Source organism: Strix uralensis, chromosome 2 (genome assembly GCF_047716275.1).
Source record: "Strix uralensis isolate ZFMK-TIS-50842 chromosome 2, bStrUra1, whole genome shotgun sequence".
In the NCBI taxonomy this organism is placed as follows: domain Eukaryota; kingdom Metazoa; phylum Chordata; class Aves; order Strigiformes; family Strigidae; genus Strix; species Strix uralensis.
The window spans coordinates 35,797,961-35,823,906 of NC_133973.1; the positions used below are offsets into that span (position 1 = coordinate 35,797,961).

At 38.6% G+C, this 25,946-nt stretch overlaps 1 protein-coding gene across 5 annotated transcripts in view; it reads left to right on the forward strand.

Annotated features, from left to right (window-relative positions):
• DYRK1A (dual specificity tyrosine phosphorylation regulated kinase 1A) overlaps window positions 1-25,946 on the forward strand; it is a 93,179-nt gene that overhangs the window by 41,863 nt on the left and 25,370 nt on the right. For all 5 annotated transcript variants that reach the window (XM_074858335.1, XM_074858337.1, XM_074858338.1 and 2 more), the window contains one exon: window positions 22,481-22,686. In XM_074858335.1, coding sequence (XP_074714436.1) covers window positions 22,481-22,686 — 206 coding nt within the window. The remainder of the gene's footprint in view (window positions 1-22,480; window positions 22,687-25,946) is intronic.

Consider the following 25,946-nt stretch of genomic DNA (forward strand, 5'->3'; position numbering starts at 1 on the left):
CAAAAATCCACATTATCCTCGATAACAGATTACAGTAACCTCATCTTTCCAAGAAGCTGCAGTAAACCATTAGGAAGATGCTTAATCTCCCTCTTATCTAAGCCTTTTGATCAATTTAGAGAAAAGTGAATTGGTGTCTTATGAGCAAGTCTATGTGTAGCAGGCTACTTAAAGTGATTTGGTCGCCTTTCAAGATTAGCTTCAAGGTTATTTATCTAATGAATGAGCTGAATTTCATCAAAGACCAGGTAATTAGATAGGTATTGCACATTTTGGATTAATGGGACCTCTGACAGAGGTCTGTCTTTCCTTTCTGTCTTTCCTTATTCAAAGATATGAACTGTCTGCAAGAGTTTTGAAAATAAGAAATGCCTTAGAAAGTTATTAGAAGTGTCTGTGTAAGATGCTGCATGGAGAAGCACCTATATGTTCATTTTTGAAGAGTCAGGGAGTGTCTTTTCTCCAGCTCATTCTGGGGTTCTCAGTACAGTTACAGGGAAAGGGACAAGCATGTTAACCTCTAAGTATGAATCTGTATGCCTAACATGCTTCTCGCCTTCAGTAATTAAATCCTGCCTGTCTAGTTCCTCATCTGAGTAGACAGAATTACTGTAGTATCTAATCTACTTGATTACAGAAGGGGTTTTTATGCATGGATCCACTGACTATTTATCTTTCTTGAATTATATTCCTTGATTCGCAGCCTTATTCGTTGAGACTCTTTGATCGTTCCTTCAGAATCCAGAAATAAAGTACTAGGCATGTGCGTGTGCACACACACACAGGCAGACACAGGCACACACATAGCGCACGTTTCTTCTGGGCAAATCACCCCTTCTGCTGATGGGCATAGAGAAGATAGTTTGCATGAATTGTTCCCAGTGGATGAGCTGAACTCGGATATCTGCCATTTTGATACACATAAGCTGAAGAAGGATGGAAAGTCTTCTAGTGTCTCTCATAAAGCTTTTCCTTATTTGTTTGAACAGAGTAGAGCAGAGTGGAGTATGAAGCAGCACCATTAAGAAGTATTAACTTCTTTAATAAGAGTTGTCAAAAACTAGCTGAATTTTGCTGGGGAAACTCAAGCTAACATATAAAATGAGAGAAGGTGGGAAGGCATCTGTCTTTTCCCAGTTTTGGAATTGAGTCTAGTTTTTAGAGTAGCTCTGCAAACTTTATAGATTATATACATAGATAGCTATTAAAAATATTTGGTAGTAGTAAATAGATTAACTCTTGGCAGCATATTCAGTTACACCAAAGGCAAGTAGAAACAGATTGGGACACATATGCATAAATTTGTATTCTTATTTAAGAGCTTTTCAAAAGCTTTGTTTGCACAGCTATGTGTCTGTGATAACCAAATGATAAAGCTCCACTTTATCTCAGTAGGAATTTTGGTCAATGTTGAGAACTTCTAAAAATTCTGTTCCATATATAGGAACATGCTTGCATGGTTTCTTTAAAAATGATCATAACTGTCTCGTCCTTGATAAAGAAAGACAGGGGACTGTCCAGAGAGATAAAAGTGCAAAGGGAAAAGTGAAAGTGTAACCACTTCTTTTCATCTGGGGGACTTTAGTTCCTGTATGATTTTTGGGTTTGGGGTCGGTGTCCCCCCCCGCCTTCTGTTTCCTCATAATAGTATGTAATACAGAGTTTACATTCTTACTTGGCACACATTAGCCTAGACATTCATTTCCTCTGTTATTTCTTGAACATGTCAAGGTTAGGTAGTTGAGCGTTTTTCCTTTGTCATCACTAAACCTGTATACTGAAATTTTTTGATCCTTCATTTCTGTAAATAAAAGAATTGTAGCTTCCCACAGAGGAGTTCTTTCCTATTCCCTCTCAGATAGGATATTGGAAGCTTTGAAGAGAAAATCTGAAGAAAAATGCTTCAGCATAGGCTAAACAAGGCTGTAGGAACATATCAGGTCACATTCTTGTGTGGAAGGGTTCTCCCCATGACAGGAAGATACGCTGCCTCTTTTTGGATGATGAGCAACATCTAGCTGAGTCTTCCATTTATTGGAGCTTTAAACCCTAGGCCAGAGAGGAGCACCGGCAAGTTTCAAGATTCTCTCCACAGATAACTTTTTCAGCCTCAGAATCAAGTGGACAGGTAAGTGTCTTGAATTCTGTGCCCTTTGAGAAGTGATAGTTGGCTCCTGATCAGTAGTCTGCAGTGTGCCCAGGTGCAGATCTCTGATTTGCTTTGTGGTCGGAAGACTAATCTCTTTCTCTTGTGAGCTGTCTCCCAAGTTTTTCAGGCCTACTGAGAATTCAAGAGATGTTCACCGTAATGTCATACCCATGAATACGATAGAGACAGACCATTTAGAAAATTTGTAAGAAAAACAGGGCATCTGCAACAAAAACCGCAGTCTGTGCAGTTAAACTCTGGGCCAACCCTATGACAGTTTCTGTGTCTATAGAAAACACAGTGCTATGGCCAAATATGAATGTGTTTAGTGGTTCACTACTGAGGACTTTGCTTCCCTTGAAAATCTATGGAGGTTGAAGTGGAGCTGACCAGGGACTTCACTGCTCCTACAAACTTTGTTTCTCATGCCCCAGAAGATGGATTGGATTACTTTCTCTATTTGATACCATGAGCATTTCAGAGAAATCTCTCCATAATCTTTGGGGCATGCTTATGTAGGAAGACAGATCAGGTTACATTATTCTCCATCTTTTCTATGGTTGTGGAACCCACAACAAAATAATTATCAGCACATGAAGAAGGCTATCTCTGACTTGAGTCCTTTTAATAGTGTTTGTTCATTGTTAGTTTCTGTGCAACTCTATGATTCCCGTTTTGTAGCATAATCATTGCTGACATTTTGAAATATTGGATTATTGGCTAAAGGTGACCAGTACCATGGCACTCTCAAGAGTCTACCATGCTTCCTTCTTGCAAATAATGGCAAAGGCAACTTTACTATTCCGTCCACTCCGTTTTGTTTCTAAGGATGTTAGGAAGTCTCCCCTTACTGTTTTGTGGGGCAGAGGAAGAGAAGAGGGAAGGTCGTCTGTGGTGCCTTCTGTTTGTATGTGATAGGGCTCTGAAGTTGCTAAGAATTGTAGGATTTCTGCAAATTCCTATAGAAGTCTTGAAGAGCCCGTCTGAGGTTGACGGACATTTTGAAACAGTTTTGTGCTAGCTTGTACAGCACTGCCAGCGAACAACACCGTATTGCTTTCAACCCAGATGCTTTGGCAAATAGCAGCTTCATGTGTTGCCACTGCTTGGCATAATGACTGATGCTACAAAGCAGTAGCAGGTGGTTTGGATTTTTTGTGCTCATTCTGCACCAAGTCCCTATTTTTGCAGTGGCTTTGGAGCATGATAAACAATATAGCTTTTTTTTTCTGGTAAGTATTTTAAACTCTTAGATGCACTTGGTGTAAAGTTGGGCTCAATGGCAGTCTCCTGGATGAGGATACTAAGTTACCCAGCTCTCATTTTCTTTTATAAACATCTTATAGGTGACAGATATTACGCTTATTTATACCTTCCCCCCAGATTCATCACTGTAGTAACAGAAATTACTTTGAAGATTGTTTTATGACCACTCTAGTTTATGCCCTGCTGTTGGTAACATTCCTTCTATACACCTTTCCAAGCATCTTTTCCCACAAAAGCTTAACAGAGCCCTCAGTCTAATATGTGTGGTTTTTCAGTCATGGGGAGGAGGAGGGCACTTCAAACTTCTTCCCTCTTATCTTAGCATCTACTTGCTAGAGAAGAGTCGTGCTGTTAAAATGCGCATCTTCAGGTGTATGTTTGCCAGAGTCTTTACTGTGGTAGTTGCCTACCATACATGAAGCAGGGTGTTTCATAAGTGTTGGCTCTATATGTCCATTCATTACATAGACCTGGAGAGATAACGTGCCTTATTACAATAATGCTTGGATTAGAATGTTTCCTGTTCTGTATATTCTTATTCTTTTCTAATAATAAAAAAAAAAAAAAAGTAATTAATTTGTTGTTTCTAAATTAGGTAAAAATTATGTTTCATTCTCTTACTTCACTGAGAACACACTTTTAAAATTTACTGTAATGCTGAAGCTTTGAAATGCATTGGTACCTAACCTTTTAAGGTACAGAAATCATGTGTTAATTGTTTCACTTTTCTTGACTTGCAGTGGCTAGACCCTTGGTAACATGACATGTTAGGAGATCATGGTTCTTTTGCATTACAGTTCAGTCGTGTCTGGTGCCTATAAATGTAATGTTCAGTATGTGCTTATGAACTGTAAGTATATTCTGACCAGACCACTGGCACAGTTGTGTTTGAAACTCCGTAAGAATTAAAAGCCTGCAGGGCTTAGAACTTCGTTAGCATTTATGCTATGAACTGAACTTGTGATGATCTTTTCACAGAACATAGTTGTTAGCTGAACCTTGAAGAATTGCTTGTCTGTTTAGCGTTTGGATTGCATTAATATTTTTACATAATCCCCTTTCTTTAAAAACATTCAAGCCTCTTTCCTTAGGTGGAATGCTCTTCTCCCTTTGCACCTCTGTGGAGGCACAAAAACCCAAACCAACCCCAGAACCATGTCTAGCCATCTGGTCAGATTTTCCTTGGCGTAGTTTATATATCCTTCAGGGAATGGTTGAATGATTTCTTCCCTCCCTGCCCTGTTTCTGCACCCCTTTGAAGTAACCTGTCTTTTCTGGTGGCCAGAGTGTACATCACCATCTCTGCACTGCTCCTCACATTGATGCAGCAGATGGATCACCCTCTCAGTAGCTCGCTCTGAGAATTGGCATGTAAAACCAGAGACTGATGGAAAGAGAGTCTTAAATGTTACAGTTTAAACATGGCAATTGGAACATGTTGTCTTTGGTTTATGCATCTTCCATAATGTCCCTAGAGGAGAGAGGTGGCACTTTTTGGAAAGGAGGAGCTCAGTCATGGCAAACGTTAACTCCAGTCTCTGCTCACAGAGTTTCTTTAACCTGGGAATAAGATTTATAGATGCATGTAGCTGAATACGTAGACAAAATTTAAAGGTTTTTAAGTTGCACAGCTCTAGTACTTGAATGGTGTTGCTCTCATCATTATTATTGGTGTGAAAAAAACCCCAACTAGTTAGTTGTTGTTACAACTAACAACTAGTTAGATGTAATTTTTTAATATGTACTGTTTAGATGATACTAGAAACAGTGAAGCCTTTGAAGGAAATGGAGGAGTTACACTTCAGAAATAATTTTCTTAGATCATAGTATCCTAAAGGAATAGTAATACTTTTTTTTTTTTTGTTTTGGGTGTGTTTTGTTGTTTTTTTGTCTTAATTTTGTTTTTTCTCTTTTTAAATTTGTGCTACTTTAGAGAAATAAATGCAATTTACAGTGAGCCCTGCTTTGGGATCATGTTGTTGTTTGTATTAATGAAACCTGGCATCACTGTCTTTTGGTGGTTGCTAGTTGCAAGTACGTATTCAACCATACTTAAGTTTTTTTTCTCATTGAAAGCTAGTACTTCAAAATGAGACAAATCGAAAGAAGTAACTACGTAAAAGTCTGTATACTAAGGTGGGAAATTGGTCTTTCAAATAAGTGCTTTGGAATTGTGAGGTTTCACTGTACTTGTGAAAGCTTGATTTTATTTCTGATTTTAGTTGGAGTTCTCTGTGATTAGCAGTAGCTAGGAATGGAAATGTTACAACTTTTTACTGGGGAATGATTTGTTGTTCAATGACTTAAGTCTGAGTGCAGTTTGTCAGGAAGTAAGGACTGGCTTGAGATGTCTTGCAAAATGCTGGTGTCAGAATATCAGTTACCACATCACTGAGAACACAGCAGAAAAATGATATAGTTACAATTTACAGCTTGTGAATATTTTATAGAAGAAAGTAATTCTGCTGCTTCCAGTCTACTTTGGAGTGAGGAAAAAACCTTTTCAAATGCTATTATTTTTGTGAACTATAACACGGATTAATAAGGACAGCCTGCTTTGGAGTTTCTAAGTATTCTGGTTTTTAGAAACTATATCTGAATTTGTTATTAATACAGAGTATAAAAACAGTGTACTGTTTCCAAATGCAACATAACTGCTCTGTTAGTTGCCAGAACTAAGTATGTACTATAATCTTCTGTTTGAGTGAAATCATCTCTTTCAAGATCGTGTATGAAATCAGCCATTTAAGGCATTCACTGGAATCATTACACCAACAGATTCCCCATAATCGACGTGTAATTTATAATGGTAGATATTTTGTTGTTTGTCAATTTGTCACTTAAAAAGCCTTCTATCTGTGTATCTAAGTTTACAAAAGGCTTCTGTTTGACGTGAATTAAGTGTATGTTAATTTTTTGCCAGCATAGCAATCCCAAATAAAGTGTCCTGTAGCCAGTTTGAAATTAGAAAAGCAAAAGACTTGCAGTACCAGTAGGGATATACGTTATCCAAATCCTGCAAGTGGAAGGAGGGGACATAGGCAAGAATGTATTTTCAGAATTTATGCTATGTACCAAGTAATTTCATTTTTACAGTTGGTTTTATTTTAAAATTTTCAACACTGTATCAGATGATATCTACCTTTATGGTAAACATCAGAATGCAAGTTGGATTGACGTAATGTAGTGGAATGGTTTGAAAATACATGTGATTATTTAACTGTGGTGTAGAGTTAGAAAGATTTTTGCATCAGTTCATAATACTGTATTTATTCAAACTGCAAAAGTACTTTCAGATCCTCCCCCTCTCTCCTGAAAGTTGTTTTCTTTGGTCAGGTATTGAATAATTTATATCATGTGAGACTATTGCACATGATGTATTCATCCCTTGTTTAGCTCTTACATTAATGGTTTGGCATGCTAGCTGTACATTGATATGGTAGATGCTTTCCATTTTTTCTGTACCAACTGTTTAAATATATCTTGTGCCTCAGTAGCTACAAATGGGAAATGACTTGAATTATTCTATTTCCCTTGATGGTTTTTATGCGTAGGAAAAGATTCCTTTTTTAATATATATGTATTTGTACAATAGATTAAAGGAGAGCTTTAAAAATGATTCAGATATTTATGCTAGCCTTACGTTAGCTGGAAATGCGTGTGGAATCTGAAAAGTGAAGTTTAGATGTTAGGCTAGCTGTTAGCCACAGGTATTGATTAGGTACAGAATACTTGGTGCTTTTCACCTCTTGTACGAATGGTATGGTTTGATGTGTTGCCATGTAGCAGGTAATTTGTATTCAGTCTTCAATTAGTTTTGCACTGTAAACTGAAAATTGTAAGTAATGTTATTTATATTCTCTTTGGAGGTGGGGGAAAGGGCAGGCCCTGCACCAATACAAGAAACTCTTAACTACTGATAAAAGTATTACTTTGAGAGGACAGTTGAGCAGACTAGGAGAAGGATTAGTGCTGCAAAGTACTGGCCCAGGCTGGATTGCTTGAAAAATCTTGTAAGCCTATGGTCAGATAACAACACTCTGCTGCTGCTTACTGCTGTTGCTGCTGCACTGTTAAAGAGTTTGCTAGCTGAGCATAAATCAAAAAGCAGTAATTTAGTTTAAAAAGCTAACATGCTAGATAAAGAATAGGTGGAATTGATTTTTTTTTTGTATGTGTCAGAGGGGTTAGTGTACATACTAAGATGTATTTTTAGGCATGTATTTTAGGACATATAAGGAAATATTTTAGTAGTTTTACTATTGATAAAATTTCCAAAACGAAGTTGTTAAATTTTCTAAATGAGGGGGCCGGTAAAGCTTTAATTTCTGTTAGCATCAGGCTGTGGAATTGACATTTTGGGCACTTTTAAAAAGCATATTCTGTGATTCAGATCTGAAAAGTTTTAAGTGTCATAGGGATTGATAAAGAAATACAGATCCTCTCTCCTCTTTAGGAATGACCCAGGTTAGCGGCTGACGGAAAGTCATAGCCCTCTTTCAGCCGATCCACAGGCAGAATAGTGTCACGGTCCTTTGAGGGTTTGAAACACAGAGGCTGCTGCTGCCGCCGTTGTTTTATATCCTGTACCTGGTGTGTACCTGGACAGGAGATGTCGGTTGCCAGTGTCGGGCACCTTCCACAAGCACTCGAGAACCAGAAACACACAACCACCAGTCTCCCAGGTGAGTCAGTTGCAGTAGCACTTTCACATCACTGCCGGGCTGTGGAAAGTGAAGTAAAACATGCACAGGATCACTTGCGTCTGCCACGGTGTAGAGGGAAGCTGTGCAGCTGCGTTCTGCTGTTGAAGGGAGAGGCAATTGCTTCCAGAGTAAGTCTGTCAGTCTTTGCATTTAGAGACTTCATTTGAAGGGGGCTGAGCGATGCTGGTTTTCAAAATACACATCTGTGCATGTGGGAAGAGAACCTCCCGAGGAGCGCGTTGGAGGCGGTGGTGGTCAGTAGCTGCTGTACTCCCTCTCTGTTCACACTGTCACAGGCAGAGACACTTAATGACAAATACTCTTTCCGATAATTGTGATTTTTTTTTTAATTAGTGGGAAAAATTGCTTGTTTCTTGAATGATACTTTGGTTTCTTATGTTCAGTCTTTGCTGGTGGTTCAGTTTGGTCAAATGAACTGAAATTCATTTACTTAAAATCTGTCAGTGGGATAAATAATAAGGGATGTTTGTTCTTTAGTGGTTTTCCTCTTCCTTAAAAGCAAAGAAACAAGCAGAATGTTAGTACCTGTGAGGAAGGGAATGATGTATGGTAAGTAGCCTGTACTATCTGATACAGTATAGCAGCCCACGTAATTTTATAAGGTGATCTGCCACCTAAGCCGGTGAAAGGACTTTCCTGCTCTTAACTGCTGAGTCAAAGCCTCTGAAGAACGTTAGAAGAGAGATCGCGGGCTTGAGAGTGTTTGAATACGATCTCCTTCGGCTCTTTCAGCATCTCAGCCCTTCAGAACACGTTCCTTCTCCAAGCCGTCCCGGAGCAGGGCTGTTTTGCGGGAAGGGAAGTTTAAATCCTAATGCAGCGCTTAGCTGTAATCCCCGTGTATCATTACTGCATTGCCCTGCCCTTGCTGTGGGGGTGAAATGTAGAACACGCGTCTAATCCTCGGTAGATGGAGCTAATTTTGCTCGAAACTTGAAAGTGTTAACAACAACTTGAAAATGTGACAAAGCTCAATTGCACGGCTTGTTTAGGGCTTGTTTTCCGATTGGACAATAGGCAGCGGCTCTGCCCTGGCAACTGCGGGCTGCGATTTGCATAGCCCCCGTTGATTGGCCGGGGGGCCGGGGCGCTCGCCCAATCAGGCGGCGGGGTTGTGGTGGTAGGCTATGCTAATTGCCCGCTGTTGCTGGGGTGCGGGGCGGTTTCCGCGCGCCGTTGTGCTGCATTGTGGTGCCTGGTGAGCGGCGGTGATAAATGAGCAGTTAATGATCTGCAGCAGCGCCCGCGTACTGCGGGCAGGCACGGGTTTTAGCACAGAACCGAAAGGAGGATTTAATTGCTCTTCAGGCTCGCCCTCCCTCTGCATTGGCCTTGGGAATATATGTGTGTCTGTACGTACGGGTGGATGTGCAGGTTAAAAAATTTGTGTATGTGTACACCACGTTAATTAAAAAAAAAAAAATCTTCACCGGAACAGCTTGAAACCAGAAGAGTGCTGTGTAGATGGGAGAGGACTGTTCTCGCTCTTCCCTCACTTAGTTTTATTTTCTTTTAATTCAAGTGCTTTGTATTGAAGTAACCAGATTTATGCAGAAAACATGGCTATGGAATGTTCATAAAGTCAGCTTTAATATCAGTACTCCCTAAAATGCAATAACCTCTGTGTCTGAGATGATAAGTATCTGTAGCTGGTGTGAATATAGAATAATCTATTTCCAGAACACACACTTGCCTTTTAAAAATGGTGTATTCACATGTCTTACCCCACTCCCCCCCAACAACAACCAACCCAAACCCCCCAAAAGCAAACCCCACCTCAGCTGTAACAGTTGAGTCTGGATTTTTTTCTGTCCTGTATATAATTCCTGCCTAAGAATATCGGGAAATCTGATCTTAAAATATGTCTGTTGCTTAAATCTGTGTCTCTTCCTTTTTTGCTGCTTTCCAAACCTGCTTTTTCTTCTATTCAATCATGGATTAGTTTACCTTCTTCAATCCTCTCTTCCCCAGTCCCTTCCTCTGTCTTCCTTAGCTGTCCAAATTGTGGGCTTTCTTTGGATAACTACTTACATTATTTCTCTCCAACTCAGTAAAACTGAATGTAGGGTTAATGAATTATTTAACTGAGTAAATCCATCTACATAGGTTCTGTGTTCTTCCCCTCCTCCCCCCACCTCCCCCACTCCCCACAGGTATCAGTATATGTCTGAGGTTTGATACCACCTGGCATTTACTAGTAATGGTGGAAATTATTTTCACTGGCATATTTTTGACCAGGTATAACTCTGGTGTCAGCAGATTTGGGATCCTTTGAGTTCAGTTGGAACTGAGATTTTGGTAAAAGTGATTCCGTTTGACAACTAATTTTTTTGTGAAATATTTTTTGAGAACATCTGTGCACAAAGTATTTTTTAAAATTTTTACAACTCTGGATTAGTTGGTAGTTTAATACCAAGAGAACAGACGGCATTCTCATGATTTAATGCTTATACTTTAGGACTAAACAAGTTTTGGTTTTTAAACTAAACATTGGAGTGCATTAGTTGAGATGAGCATGGTCTGCAGCCGTTTACAAGTCACTCTCACCATGAAGATGAAAGCTTACTGTTAAAAAGGAGCCTATGATTAAATCTACTTTGGTGGAATTTTAATTTTTTGACTGTTTCGCAAATTTTTAGAAAACTGGAAGCAGAGTTAAATCTAATTGTTCTTGAATAAAGCAAACATTTCCTCTTTAATAGAATCACAGAATGGTTTGGGTTGGAAGGGACCTTAAAGATCACCTAGTTCCAACCCCCCTGCCATGGGCAGGGACACCTTCCACTAGACCAGGTTGCTCACAGCCCCGTCCAACCTGGCCTTGAACACTGCCAGGGAGGGGGCAGCCACAGTTTCTCTGGGCAACCTGTTCCAGTGTTTCACTACCCTCACAGAAAAGAATTTCTTCCTTACATCTAATCTAAATCTACCCTCTTTCAGTTTAAATCCGTTACCCCTTGTACTATCACTATATGCCCTTGTAAAATGTTCCTCTTTAATAGGGAAGCTTGGTGATTTCTAGTGCATTTTAGAAAAAAATAAGGTAAAATATATTTGTGTGCACTTAAAGGGGAGTTGGCTTGAAGCCTTCTGAAAAGTGAGTGTAGAGATTCTTTTATAGAGTGTTTAATGGAACGACTTTCATAAAATCATGTCAATTTAAACTTTATGTCGCTAAATTTCTGTTGTCTGTATTGTGACATTACCATGACTTATAAACAGGAAGTATTTTTTCTCCTTTATGCTTTTTCACTTAATGAATTTGACAGAACTTTCTCTATAAACAGTGTTTTTTATTTGTATTTGTGTTTTTCACAGGTTGCACTGGAAACTGAAGGACAGGTGTGGGCCTTTCACCCAGATTAAATATGCTTACATAGTTGGAATTAAGTAGTTGGTTTTAAATCTTTGTTTGGAATAATACTCGCACTTTTCTATTTTAAGAGCTGTTACGAACTTTAACCAAGATCATAAGAAAAGGGGATCTTCATTTTCCCCATCTCTATGTTTCCTCTTCTTAAATGGCAGGATTTTCAATAAATTAGAAGACTTAACCTTAGACATAACTGTATAAAATAAACATAAATTTGTAGGGGGAGAGAAAAAAGAAGTATCAGATCCCTAGTCTTGGCACATTTTCACCATCATTGGTGTCCTCTGAAAAATGAGTCTTAAATTCTTTTGAATATTTCAGTAATTTTTCTTTTCAGTTTTAAAGCAAATGTTAGCTCTCTTGTTTAAATATGATTTATTAAATATTCAATAAGTAAGTATTGATTACTCAGCTATTTGGTTTCACTTATTCATTTGTCATAATATAAATACCATGTTGGGCTGAATCATCAGCCAAACTACTTGAATTCAACTAGTGTTTCTCAAGCAACAGGTTTATGATGAAGAGTTGGACATAGTTACAATGTGGTAGGAAAACTTCTGAAGATGATTTTATGTGTATTAGAAAAGTATAAAACTTTCAATAATAAATATGTTGGCGTGAATACAGTTGCACAGTTGAGGATGTTTCTTCTCTAAATCCTAGAATATCGTCTCCAGGAGGATCACATGAAGGCAGTGTGTCAAAAGGAAGCTTGAAAAAAAAAACAAAATCCAAACCCCACCCCCTGGCCCCACCCCCCCCAAACCAACACCCCAGCAGCAGAATAAACAAAGTTGCTGATGTGAAGCCTCTCATTCATTTCTTCATGTCAGTATCATGCCTCTTTGCAGAAGGGCAGCCTTAATTTTTGTTACTATTCAGCAGAGGCCATCAGATGTAAACTGCAAGTTCACAACAAACAAAAGGAGGTGGTGCTTACTGCAGCCTCTGAGTAAGCTGTGGAGTCCTTTGTCATGTGATCTTCTGGATGCTAAAAGCTGAAATGCAAAAAGTGGTTCAACAAGTCCATGGAAGAAAAGGATGCATGATATATATATGTATATATACACATTAATCACAAAGACTCTGCATCATGTAATTCCTGGACTGGAGACTAGACAAATAGATCTGGCACCTACTCCTATACGCTTGCCCTGTTGTCTTCCAAGATGACTGCCATTGGCCACTTTCAGAGTCATGACACTGATTTCAATGGATCTTTGGTTTGCTGTACGAGTAATTCCTATGTTAGTGACCTGTTGCTTGAAAGAACTATGCTAGTTTTCAGTACTTGGTCCACGAATCAAGTTACTGCTTCTTGTTTGGTTTTGTTTGCGAGCAGAAATGAACATCCATTTCAGACCTCTTTCATTTGGTTTACTTTTTCCAAATTCTTGAAACCTGACCTCCTGTAAAGCTGCTCCTCTGTGGACCTCATTAAAACAGAGATTTACTTACTAGTACGTGTTCGTTGTCCTTGTAAAGTCTTTCAAATTATATATATATGTGTATATATATAGAATTAGAAATTTTAAATCATGGAATTCTTTTGTGTTTAACCTGTGTCTCCCTGTTTTTCTGCAAGACAGAATAAAATCTAATCTCATAAGAATATTGCAGAAGAAAACTGTTGTTTGTGAATTACATGGGTACAAAAACAATAACTATAGAATATATATGAAGACAATATTTTTATTTGGAGCACAGTCTGAGGAGTGTCAAGGGATATTATGTTAAATACAATGAAAATAAAAAGATCTATTGTATGGCAACCTATTCAGTGAGCACTACTTCCATTCTGTCCCTTAAAATAAATAGGGTATTCATGTAACTAAATAGTATCATAATTTATTTACATAGAGGCACTAAATTAAAACTGTGTAAGTATTCTGGTGTTTCCTAACTTCTGTGCACAGTACTCTTCAATTCTGATGTTCTTTCAGTTCACTGTATGCCTAGGTGGAGGCTTCTGGTCTATGTGAAGGCCTGTACATAGGTTGAGTCCTCACTGTTTACTCGTGGGGTTGTAGATTTTTTTTCAGATGAGCTCTTAGGCAGCCTGTTTCTCAAAAATAGAAATGTGAAAGCAGAGTTCTCATAGAGTTCAAGATTTTGACTTTGAAAGTTAGAGTACTTGTGTTTCCTGTAGGTTTTAGCTGAGAATTTTGGCAATCTTTGTCTTCATTTGTAAAAAAGTAGTTTCACTTTCACAACATTTTCTTAGTTCTAAGATTCTCCAGAGTAATATTTATATGTTAATGAAATATAGATTTATATAGTGTTGCCAGTGGATTAAATCATAAGTTGCTCATGAGTTTTAGAAATTTCCTTCTCGTGTTGTGGGAGGATTATAGTGAGCAGTGACATTTAGTCTTTCTGGAACCAGATTTTTGAAATGGCCAGGGAGAGATACATACCACAATCTCTCCCTGTCACAGGTCTGAGGCATGGTATTTGTACAGTAGAGGGAACTAGTGTCCCCTGAGTACAAGCTTTACTGCACAAAAGCAATAAAGCGCATGCATGCAAGTCCTGTCCAAAGTCCACCTCCTGCTGCAGCTCATCCAGGGAAGAGGATAGTGAAGACAGGCACAACAATATCAGAACAGTTAATGAAGCCTATTCTTGGCCTGTCTTTTCTCTAGGTTTCTTGCTCCATCTCTGTCATATGACCAGACATGTGACAGGCAAGTCATGTCAAAGGTCTGGAAACTGTTGGGAGAGATGGCACCCAGAAGTAATTTTGTGTCACCTCCTAAGCACTGTATCTTCTCTGCAGCTCTGCCCAGTAGGAAAGAGCATAAGCAGGAGGATTCTGTGGGATGGGAGTATTGGCCTAGTGAACAGCACATGAGAGGGCGATTGTTTCTAAGTTTAGGGCTTAATTTTTGCTTTGAGAGAAAGTAGCATTTGGCATTTCTGTACAGGGAAGTTGACTGAATAGTTATTGTGGAATAGCTTCTGAAGTAGCCATTCTTGATAATGTAATTCCTCCACCATAATATAGTTCTTCCAGAGGAGGAACTAGTGTGGGATATTTATAACGGAGTTGTTTGTTCTACAGTAGCTGCTGCAGGTAATTTCCCTTTGTTCCCTGGGTTCTCTCAGCTTTCCTCATTCCAGAGCAAGCTGAGTGAAGTTTGTGTACCTTCACATTCTCATGCAGTCATTTTAAATGCAGTGCAGGAGGACAATAGGCAAAGCAGTGTTTCAGTAGAGCAGTAGTTCACTTAGAGTTCACGTTGGCATTTGCTTATTGCTTAAAAGATGATTGTTCTAAGCTCTAAAATCCCAAGTGCTTGACATTTATTATGCTTAGGCAGAACTCAGGTAAGTCTAACTTGTCTTATATGTGGGTTTATTTGAACAGAGAGTTCTCAAGATACAACTGTTTGTCGCTATTGCTAATTGCTCACTGTCTGTTTTAGGATGTGCTAATACAATGCAGAGGTGTTTGGATATTAAAGCAACGCAGAGATCAGTCTTCTCACTTTTTGAGACTTGTTTCTTAGAGGTACACTCAACTTAGTAGCTGAAGTATCATAATGCTCATTGGTACTGAGAACTTTTCCAAGCATGGATTTTGTAAAAAAAGGTTGAGAAGAACTCTGTAAAATGAATAACTTTGCAAAAAAAAAAGGTGAATCTTATGTAAAGGAACAGGGCTGTACAGTCCCTCAACTAATACAAGATTTTCTCTGAGGAGACATTTGGCTGTTTTAATATTCAGTAATTTGAATGCAGAAAAAAAAAAATAACAAGAAGGTGGATGCCTTCATCTGTGGTGGCGTAGCAGGGGTTGGAAATAAAAGGATTTGAAGTCTGAACCAGTCATACGCAGTACTAAGAACTACCATACTCTCTCTGTGGTGTAGGCCCACAAACTCTTGAACTCTTGAGTGTGGAAATGAGAATGCCCATTATGGTGAATGATACAGTTCACACTTTTATTCTCTGGTCCTGTTTTCTGGCAGGTTCTCATTCAGCTGCGAACATATCACTGAGATGGAATACCTCTGCACATTGCTGAATGACCCTGATAATAGATAGCAGAGACAGAATAGGGAAGGGGAGGATGGGGTAGGAGGGAGAGGAAGTGAAAGGAAGCTCAAAACATTTAGTCAATGTCTTTATAGGGAAAATGTTGAAGATCAAGAAGAAAAGTTCTAGCAATGCAAAGAGAATGAAAGAAGGTGAGTTGTGCAAAGGAGAACGTTTCATACTTCAAAATGAGATGACCCCACAGTCCAGGATAAACCCCCAAGGAAATTGCCACTGATTCCAATATAGTTCTGCATTATTTCTGCCAGTTAAATGCTGTTGTACCATACTTTACAGGTGTTTAATTTATGGATCTGATAAGAAATTCTGCCTCTTCTTTGAGCTGAGTTGAACAAAGAGGTGGGAAAATGGGGACAGTGCTGTTATTAGCAAACAACTAAAGCATTCTGCCGAAGTAGTGATCACTGTCTGGAAGCCAGATGCAGAGGACTTCGGTACAGAAGGGGTTATGAAGTCGTTATAATTGTAAAAGAAATCAGTTACCCAGATAGAAGGTTAGTGGTAAGTTCTCAAACATGGGGAATGACTACAATTTAACTTCTAAAAGTATGAAATAGTATGCAGGTGTGACTTTCACTGCTTTTACCTGCTTCGTTGTGCACAATAGTCAGTAGATTGTGAAGTATTTTTAAGGCCAGTGCAAAGGTTATGTTACCAAGTAGAGAACTCTTTATGTCCTGGTGTCATGACATCAAGATCAGCTGCTGCACTGGAAGGTGCTTTTGTCAGTCTTGAAGGCAAGCTTGTATAGCTGACAGGGTCAGAAGTGTTACAATGGTCCTTTTTGGGGTTTAATTTTTAATTGTGAGGTAAGCAGGTAGGAAGAAATATTAAGGAACTGTCACTTCTTTTAATGTTCTAATGATTTTAATGTATGAGTTTGTCTCCTTTTTTATCCTTCATGATGAGTATACCTAAATAGAATACTTAGAACTGTGACAGAGGGACAAAGAGATTCACATACATACCTTGAGAAGCAGAGTATATATTTAATGAGTTGGGTGACAGAAATGCAAAGAAACTATCTAATCGCTATGAGGATTTTCAGATGCAGTCCTGCATGACCGGGGAGCTGATCTAACAACTTTCTGATTCAGGAGAGAAATACTGTCTCTTGTTTTGTGCTTACATTTGTGGCACAGAATCACAGAACTGTTGAGGCTGGAAGAGACCTCTGGAGGTCACCGGGTCCAACCTATCCCTGCTCAAGCAGGGCCACCTAGAGCCGGTTGCCCAGTACTGTGACCAGTTGGGTTTTGAGTATCTCTCAGGATGTATTACCCACAACTTCTCTGGGCAAGCTGTGCCGGGGCACAGTCACTGACTGTGGGAAAGGCTATAGCATGGCTTCCATCAGCCAGTCTTGTCCAGAGAATAGACTTTACAATGGCCCAGCTGTAGGGAAATCTTCAGTTGAAATTTTCATATTCCTAGATACCAAATTTAAATTACCACAATACACAGGTGTTTTTTTTTTTTTTCAGAAACTGATCCACTCTTGGGGTGACACATAGACACCCGCAACTCTTTACAGTCAATCAGTGAATATTTGTGCCTTACATTATGTTGAAAGGAGAAGGTCAGCAATGCATTGCACCACTTGGTTACTTTATGATACTTTTTTTGGAGGAGGTGATGTCAAAATGAGTTAGGTAGACTGATGTTAAAATGGGAATCGCAGAATTTAAAATGGTGAGGTAGGAAATTGAATTTTGAAACTGCATTGAGTTTTTAAAAAACTATGCAAAATTGTACCAAAAATTTTCCAATAGTAAACCAACTGTAATTCATTTATGCACTGTTCAATAACTACCATCTCAAGTATTTTTCTACTTTGAGTTACTAATTTATTTGATACTTAGAAAAGTAATTTAAAACAGAGCTATTTTGAATGAGGGAAGTATTCGCCATCCTTGCCAAATGAAGAAATATATTACTGAATTTAGGCTCTTCCACTGTATTAAGATCATGCTTTAAAGAAATAAACCCTACCTTCTTCCATATGATAGGGCAGTCCATTTTTGCAGTATCTGTATTTTCAGATAGATTGGAGTTATGGACCTCTTTTAAGGTTATAATTTAAGTTTTCTCTATTACCACATTTATGCTATTGGTCCTCTTTTAAACATTTTCTTCTGGTTATAGTTAACAGTAGTTTGCTCATCCAGTAGTGTAGCATTTTATTAATGCTCACTTCTTCCTCACTTGTTACTTTTCCAGAGACAGTAAATTTACAAAACTCAAGAAGTTACAATTGTTATAACTTATATTTTGCTTATATTATGGCATATGGAATGTCACTAATGAAACAGTATTCTGAAGAGCTTCACTTCAAAGGAGCTGTCAGATTCATGACTGTAGGAGAAAAGGGACATACGCTCCAAAGTCTGAAATAAGGGATGCCTTCTGTAGCTGGACCTTCTTTATGACAAGTTCTGATTTAGTCCTGTCACAGGCAAATAAATGTTTGTTGTAAACTGTAGCAACTTAAACTGCAAATATACATAAAGGTATATATTTTTATGCCATTCCCTGAATGAATACATTAGGTAAGGCCCATTCCTAAAATAATTCTACTCACTCCCAATCTGTAATCTCTTCCCTTAATGTACTTCATGCATAGATCTTGGCATACCTTTTGTTTTCTGTCACTTTGTTTCCTTTGCAAGGTGCTTCACAACATATAGTCATCTGAACTAGCGGTTAGAAAGGAAGATTGATGATTGACTAGACCTTGTTCCTTAGATATTTCTATCCTGTACACGTTATGGATGTGGCATGGTAATGAGCGCCTGTGGATTTTAGTACTCCTATGGTGGTCAGTAGGGCACATCCTTTTTTGAATGTCTCCAGCTCTCTGAATGAACTTCAGCCACCAGAGGTTTTGTGAACCACAATGGATGTACACAGATGTTCCTATTTCTATAGTTGACTGACTCCTCGGCCTAAAACTAAAGGAGGTCAAGATTGCTATTCTAGCCAATTCTTTCTCCCCTCATTTATTCCTAACATGTCATTAGGTGTTTCTTGGCTCGTAATAGTAAGTTATGAGTGTTCTCTTGGGATTAGATGTACTGGGGTAGGATTGCATGTATCATGGAACAAAGTCTGAAATGTGGCAAGGGCAGGTATTTCATCAGGGACCATGTGCTGGACGTAACTTGTTTTTGTTGATAGCTAAGACTGCTTTCAGCAACAGAAGTCTGTGAACTCCTGTGTCTCCATTTCACTAACAGTAAGAAATTGTAAAGATGAAAATTAATTGGCTACTGATCTTTCAGAGCCTTGTAGTTACGGTTCTTAAAATTTTGACCCAGGTAGTTCTTACTTACTGCTAACATTGTTAAGGGTTGATACCACCATCTTCACAGAGAGTATAAGAACATGCTGTATAAGCTAGCCAATTTCCATGTATCTACTTGTAACAGACTTCACATCGTGAGACTGCAGTCAGGCTCTTGTGTTTAATAGTGACCCCTTTTTTGAGATTCAGTGCTGCTCTATGAAACCGGTTTACATTTCTGCCAAAGGAGAGTGGTTTCTGCAATGTTTCTTGTTGGACTGATTGGATGGATTGTTTGTTCATTTATGTATGTTGACATCCTAGGTTGTGTGCGACTTTCCTCCAAGCAACTACGAAACTGCTTGTTAATGACAAACATTGACTCTTCAAAAAATTCTAAATTTACTGAATAAAAAAAGTTATTTGTCAAACTGTGTTTCTTGGAGAAGCTTTCCTTGTGATTCTGCAGTCTAGTTACCTTGTTATAAATTATGAAGGTCTCTTGTGGGGCATTGCTGTTGCATTAACGGAGTTGGTCCCATAAACTGTTGTCTGTTTGGAAGACCAGGAAAGCTGCAGCCTCACTATCCTGCCAGTGGACTTGGGAGAGGGAGGGTGTGCAAGCGTGAAAAGTTTAAAGCTGAACTGAATCATCCGTATTACAACTGTTCTTTTGTGGGATTATTACACTTCTAATTCTTTTCTACTTATTTTTTTTTTAAAAAAAAGTGTGTGTGGAGCATTATTCATTTTATCCTCAGAGTTGTTGTGATCTTTTCAGTGAGTGTTAGAAGATACTATGAAGTCAAATTGTACATGAGAACTCTATGCTACTGGGATTTTTATGTGTATATATGTGAGCTTTCTGCTTTTTTAGGGACATGTGCAAGTGCAGAATTTTTTAAATTTTGGTTTTATTAAGTTATCTAATTTGCTAGATATCTAGTATGCTTTGGGAAACTGTGGCCTGGGGTAAAAAAACACAAGAAAAAAAAATTTTGAAGTAATTTGCTCTACAATTTAGAATTAATGGTACTTTTTTACTATCTGACTTACATAGTGTTTTGACTTTTAATTCAGTTACCATGATGTTGCTAAGTGAGATTATATTTTTTTCAGGTTAAGCAGGAAATCAGCAGAAATTAAAACAGCAGAAAGTAGACATACCAGATAATGTCTTACTTGTGTTCACCCATTCTTACAGGAGTGTTCAGTATGTCTTGAAAAGTAAATGTATACTGAATTTACCAAGTTGTATGGATGGAAGATTAACTCTGATTCTCTAGTAAAAATGGAGGTTAGATAGTAAGAGAGTACAGTAGTGTGGAAAAAAAATTATTATATACAGTTTTTACATGATCTAAGAGACAGATGCATTAATATATAAAAACCCATGATATCTTTGAGGTCAGCTGATGCATTAGAATCTTTGCACATATTTTCCCCCTGTATTTAAATGTGAACTTGTGAAGTTCATAATACAAAATTTTAAATTTAAAAAAGCAGGTGACAATCTGTTGCCCAGTTCATAGGTGAACATAAAATATTACTTGGAATGAAAACAGGAAAAGATGCAAGTACTTTAAAAAGTTTACACTCTGGTAGTTAACTGACATTTTCACTGTATCTTTAAATGTTGGGGGACAGTTTTGGAGCTTACAAGGATCTCTATTTTTATTAAAAATCACAAAGCAGTTTTTAATGGATGTTTTACAGAAGAGTTAGTAATTTTCTGTGCAACGTTAAGTTGACTTAGCTTATAATGGTTTTAGGTGAGGAATTTCTTTATTTCCATTTGTAAGTTCATCTTGATACTTTATCATGTTACTAGAGGCACCATAATGCACACAAAAAAAGGAGTTTTCATATATCATAGTTATTTCATGAAGGTTTGGGTTTTCAGGTTTTTTGTGTTTTGTTTTGTTTTTAAGTAAAATGTTTGAAGATTTAATGAAACATTGTGAAAATATGTGGGTGCTTGTGGGCCACCAGTTCATTTTCTGGAGCAGTTTGTTCTTAGTCTTTTAGTAGTACTGAATTGTAACACTGGAGAAAAATACCAGTAGTCTGTCAGTGGGTTACTTCACTGTACAATTTTACTTCACCCCTTTTAAAGTAATGGTGATTATACTATATATAGGCTTTCTTATTTATAGCTGTTTGAATATTATTTTGACTTTTTATTAACTATATTCTTCTAAAATGATGTTAACGTATAATGCTGTTTGATTTCATCCCATGCCGTTCTTCTGCTGCCCTGATAGGTGCTGAGTCAATGATACAGTATCATTTTCAGTATTTTATTTTGCCTTGAATGAGAATAGGTGATGAATTGAACAGTCAGTTATTTTTAAGAGAGTCAGATTGATGGACGGTGTTCATCTACCATTCTCTACTGATTATATTTTCTTGTAAGGTTTTGATTGTAAGGGAAATGGGGATTTCCCGTGCTGGTTAGGTGCTTGATTATTTCACATCTTGCTTCTAAATTTAATCTTTACCAATAATTGTGCTTTCAGATTTCAGCTTCTGATTCAACACGTATTCCTTCGGTGGCAATGTTGGCTTAAGTGTGTCTGGCTGATTGTCCCATCCTGCCCTGTCTTTTACATTGTGCCAACATGGCAACCATTTACAGAATTTCCCCCCTCTGGCATAGTCAGGAAAAAGCAAAAGGATGGATATTAAATGTGGAACATGCTAAACTTTCTTTAGCAAACAAAACCAAATTGTACTTTAATCTGTCCTCCACTGTTAGAGAACAGTGAAGATACAAGTAGACTACAAACCAATTAAATGCCATGACAGACATCTGAAACAAGAGTTGAGAGGTGCAAGATCTGTCCTGGTTAGAGACAGATTCTGTGCCTGTGAAATTTGACATTTTTCAGGATGTTACACTATGTAATACTTTGGCCATACAGTTTGCCATTCTCCTGGAACTTGACACCAAGTATTTTGTTTGTCTCTTGCTTTGCAGTTGGTTCTTGCAGTCTGATTTCACCTTCCCGAAAAGGAATTAATACAAGTTGCAGTGCTTGCTACCTATAGCTCGATGAAACTCAGGAAGCTGAATTGAAGTACCATTGGAAGAAGGGTGAAAGTTAAAAATGTAGGCTAGTGAGCTAAGCAGTTTGTAGGAAGGCATAAACATAGAGGCCAGGGAAGATGAGTTGCTGAGACTGGGCACTAGCTTTTCTTTTCTTTTGGTACAGTCAGTCCAGAAAGTTGCCATGAACAAACTTGAAAGGCAGAACCTGTGCGTTTTTCTGGCTTTCATGAAATCCATACACAAAATCTGTATCTTTGAAAGTAACCCGTGTCAACTTCCAATTGAGTTATGACGCATAGGTGAAAATGGTAGAAAAGGAATGTTAAGGATACATAGAAATAAACAATTAATGAATAATTTGACACAATGAAATGGGAAGAAGCACTTCATCTAGGTAATCTTCACGTGAGGATGATTTCTGTGTTCATTGTGTATGAAAACTCTTGAGTATGTTAAAATGGTGAAACTATTAGTGTTTATGAGCTCTAAGCTAGGAGACAGAGGCTAACTGAGGTAAATATTTTCAAGCCATTAACTGCATTAAAAACTCACATTGTCTTTGCAGGAGGAGAGACTTCAGCATGCAAACCTTCATCTGTTCGGCTTGCACCATCGTTTTCATTCCATGCTGCTGGCCTTCAGATGGCTGGACAGATGTCCCATTCGCATCAGCAGTACAGTGATCGTCGGCAGCAGAACATAAATGACCAACAGGTTTCTGCCTTATCATATGCTGACCAGATTCAGCAACCTCTAACATTAACAAACCAGGTAAGTGATAGCAAAGAAGTCATTTTAGATGTAATAATTCTTTCTCTAGTATATTATATACCCATAAATTACAGGATTGGAGCATATGTTTTAGTGGTTTCTTTGGTTTTGCCTTTTTTTTTCTTTTTTTTAACTAATTAACTCCTGACTCTTCAGGATGGGTGAATGCATAAGTTTCTGGAAGTTGTTTTTAAACATCTGGTACATATTTATTATGATTACTTTTAACATTTCTGAAATGAGAGGGGAGAAAGATTGTCCAAGTGGAGAGTTGGAAAGAGAGTTTAATAATAGCTTTTTCTTTTTAGGGCTGTTTGATGTTAGAATATGATGGCTTTATTACTTATTTTAATGGACAGTGTTTTAATGCAGGGCCACTGGTTAGTGTATTTAGAATAGAGAGGTTTGCACAAAAGACACATTTTATTAAGGAAGATATGCTTTTTTTTAAAAAAAAGGCACAATCTAAAGCTATGCTATCATTGGGGTTTTACTACTACTAATTTACTACTTACTGTTGCAAGGAGGTAAAATGAACACAGGGATTATGATGATAATGGATGCTTTTGAAAGCTGTCAGGGTCACTGTTTCTTCTATAGTGCTTTTGAGTTGCTAGAACTGCTGAAGTAGCTTCCTAACTAATAGTGCTAGGTTGCTAGCCACAAGAGCTAGTATTGCCCGTGTAGGAGAGAATTCTGTTGCTTTCTTAAAAATGGCACAGCCCAGTTGTGGAGACATGAACACGAACAGGTTTCAGAGGTTAAAATCCAGAAGTTTGTTAAGTCAGAGCTTCAAAATTCGGTGCAGGCTGCTGAGTCATGTTCCACTTAAAGAGGATGGAGAGTGAAGTCTTTTGTTGCTGCCAGATTCAGGTCTGTTCTTGTGTTCAAGATGGTTTCAGTAGAAGAATCTACAGTACCATCAAGAGATGCTCTGTTGGTACTGCTCTGTAGGAAGGTGCTTAATGCAGGAAGAGGGAAGGATTAGAGAGGATGAGAATGGTCAAACTAAGTGCCAGGATATTTGATACTAGAATTTGGAGATATGTAATGACTAGGACTCTGTGAAGGATGGCAAAGTGAATGGAGCTGGCAAAGGATGTTTTTACTTTCATGAGAGCCACTCAGTAGGAAGAGTAAATCTGCTCATATATAATAGTATTTAGCTTGAGAAAAGGTATTTTATGTGACTTTTTTTTTTAGGTTAAAAGTCCCCCAAAACCTCCACAATGAGAGGTTAGTGAATCAGTCTGCCAATTAAGAAAAGTTGCTGTGTTCCTTAAACCTTTCAAGGTAGCTATCTAAGCATTAGGATCTGGCATCACATCTGTGAGCTTTAGTGTACATTACTGCTTAGTTGTTAATGTTTTCAAGCGAAAAAGCAGAATCAAGGAACTTTAGGGATATATCACCATCCGTTGCTGTTTGTGGTCACAATGGCTTTAACATGGTAGCTGAATAATAGAAAGCTGAAGAATAGTTTTCAGAGAATAGCCAAGAATTGTTAACCAAAGAATGCAGCTCACTGAGATGAGGATGTAAATATAGGGAAAAAGCTGTGGTTGGCTCCAGGAAGTTATGCATATGAAGAAATGACCAGCTGGCCACCTTGATAATGGCAATCGAGCTGTCTTTGCACCACTAACGCTATTTTATAGAATCAATGTTTTTATTTTTCCAGTTCCATCTTGTTCTGCATTGTAGCTTCTGCCTTCCTCTTTTACTGTAATTGTGTTGTTGAACTCTTTATAGTCCTCTGGCTAAGCAGCTCAGAATTTTTACTCCCTTATCCTTTGTGAGCCGCTTTCAGCACCCTTGGCTTTGATGGCGGGCAACTTTTTTAAGTCTTCTGACTACTTGCTTTTCATGACTCTTTCCTTGAGTTCTTGTGCTTCTCCCATCAACAAGTCCATAAAGAGTTCTCACCAGATTCCAGGTTGGTATGGAGATTCTGTATGAGCCTGTGCTGGGGAGTCTCAATGGCTTTTTTGCCATTGCACTGCACTTCTGGCTAATCTTACCTGCAAAACCAAATACAGCTCACATCTTTATGCTAGTGAGTCAGCTCATCTGCTCTAGACCTTGTCTCTGTGCAAAAAATTTTATTGTTCTTTCTCTTTCAATAGCCCTTTTGTCAGCTCTAGTTCATCTTATTAAAACATAACAACATAACTTTTTTTTTTTCTTACCAAAGTCATGACACTGTACTATTGAAGGCTTTGTGCTGTCTTACATTTCTCTATTGCTGTGGACTACCATCTTGCCTTTCACTCCAGATGTAATCTGCATACCATCTAGGTTTTCATGTCTAAATGATACATACATCTTACAGATTCTTTCTTTATGATATTTCTACAGGAATCCTTTTTATTCAAGGTATTGCCTTGAATATGCTGCAACTTGTTTCTCACTGTCCTTGATAAAAGCAGATCTGTCCTGTATATGTCAATTCTGAAAAACTCTTGCAGAGATCATTTTCTGAACTGTCCTTGTGTGGTTTTTTCTTTTCTCTGTTGGAATCCTACCTCCTCATTCTTTCTGTTGTTATCTGCTGGTCTGTTACTAAAGCTTTTAACACCAGACTAACCTTACAGTAATGGCAAACTCTCTTCAGTCACATAAGGTGATATATGTTTTCAAGTACATATGGTTAAGATCATGTTTTTAACTTGCGCAGCAAAAGGCTACGTGTCTGTTGTAGGAGGCTTGATAGAATGATCTAATATAGCCATGAAAAATAGGAAGAACAAAAAAGGTGACTTATGGCAGATATAGGAAGTGTAATTCTTGAAGGGTAGATCATTACAATGCGGTGTCGTGCATCCAGTCAGACAAGAAGTTAGGTCTCTGAGCTTCAGTTTCCCAGAACTTCCTAATGCGAGTGGTCGTGGGCAGCCCAGACGATTGGGTCAGCTTTGGTGCTACCAGTTTCCACAGCCTAAAAGTAGCCCATTCAGGGGCCAGCGTCCGACAGTCGATTAACAGCGACTTGCCAGCCCCTTTGCTCCTGGGAGCGCTCCATTACCTCGTGGAGTCCGTAGCCGGGTGGGTGGGTGAGGCGGGGGTCTCCCAGGCTCGGCGGGGGTTTCCCAGGCTCGCGGCGGTTGTGCCGGCTCCGCCGCGCAAAGCTAGTTCCCGCGCTGCAGCCGCCATCTTGTGGGCAGAGCGCGGCACTGCACCGCCTGCCCTGCTGCGGGGCGGAGCGCTGCCTGAGCCCGCCGCCTCTGCCGGCACGGCCGCCCTCTCTTCTCCGAAACTGC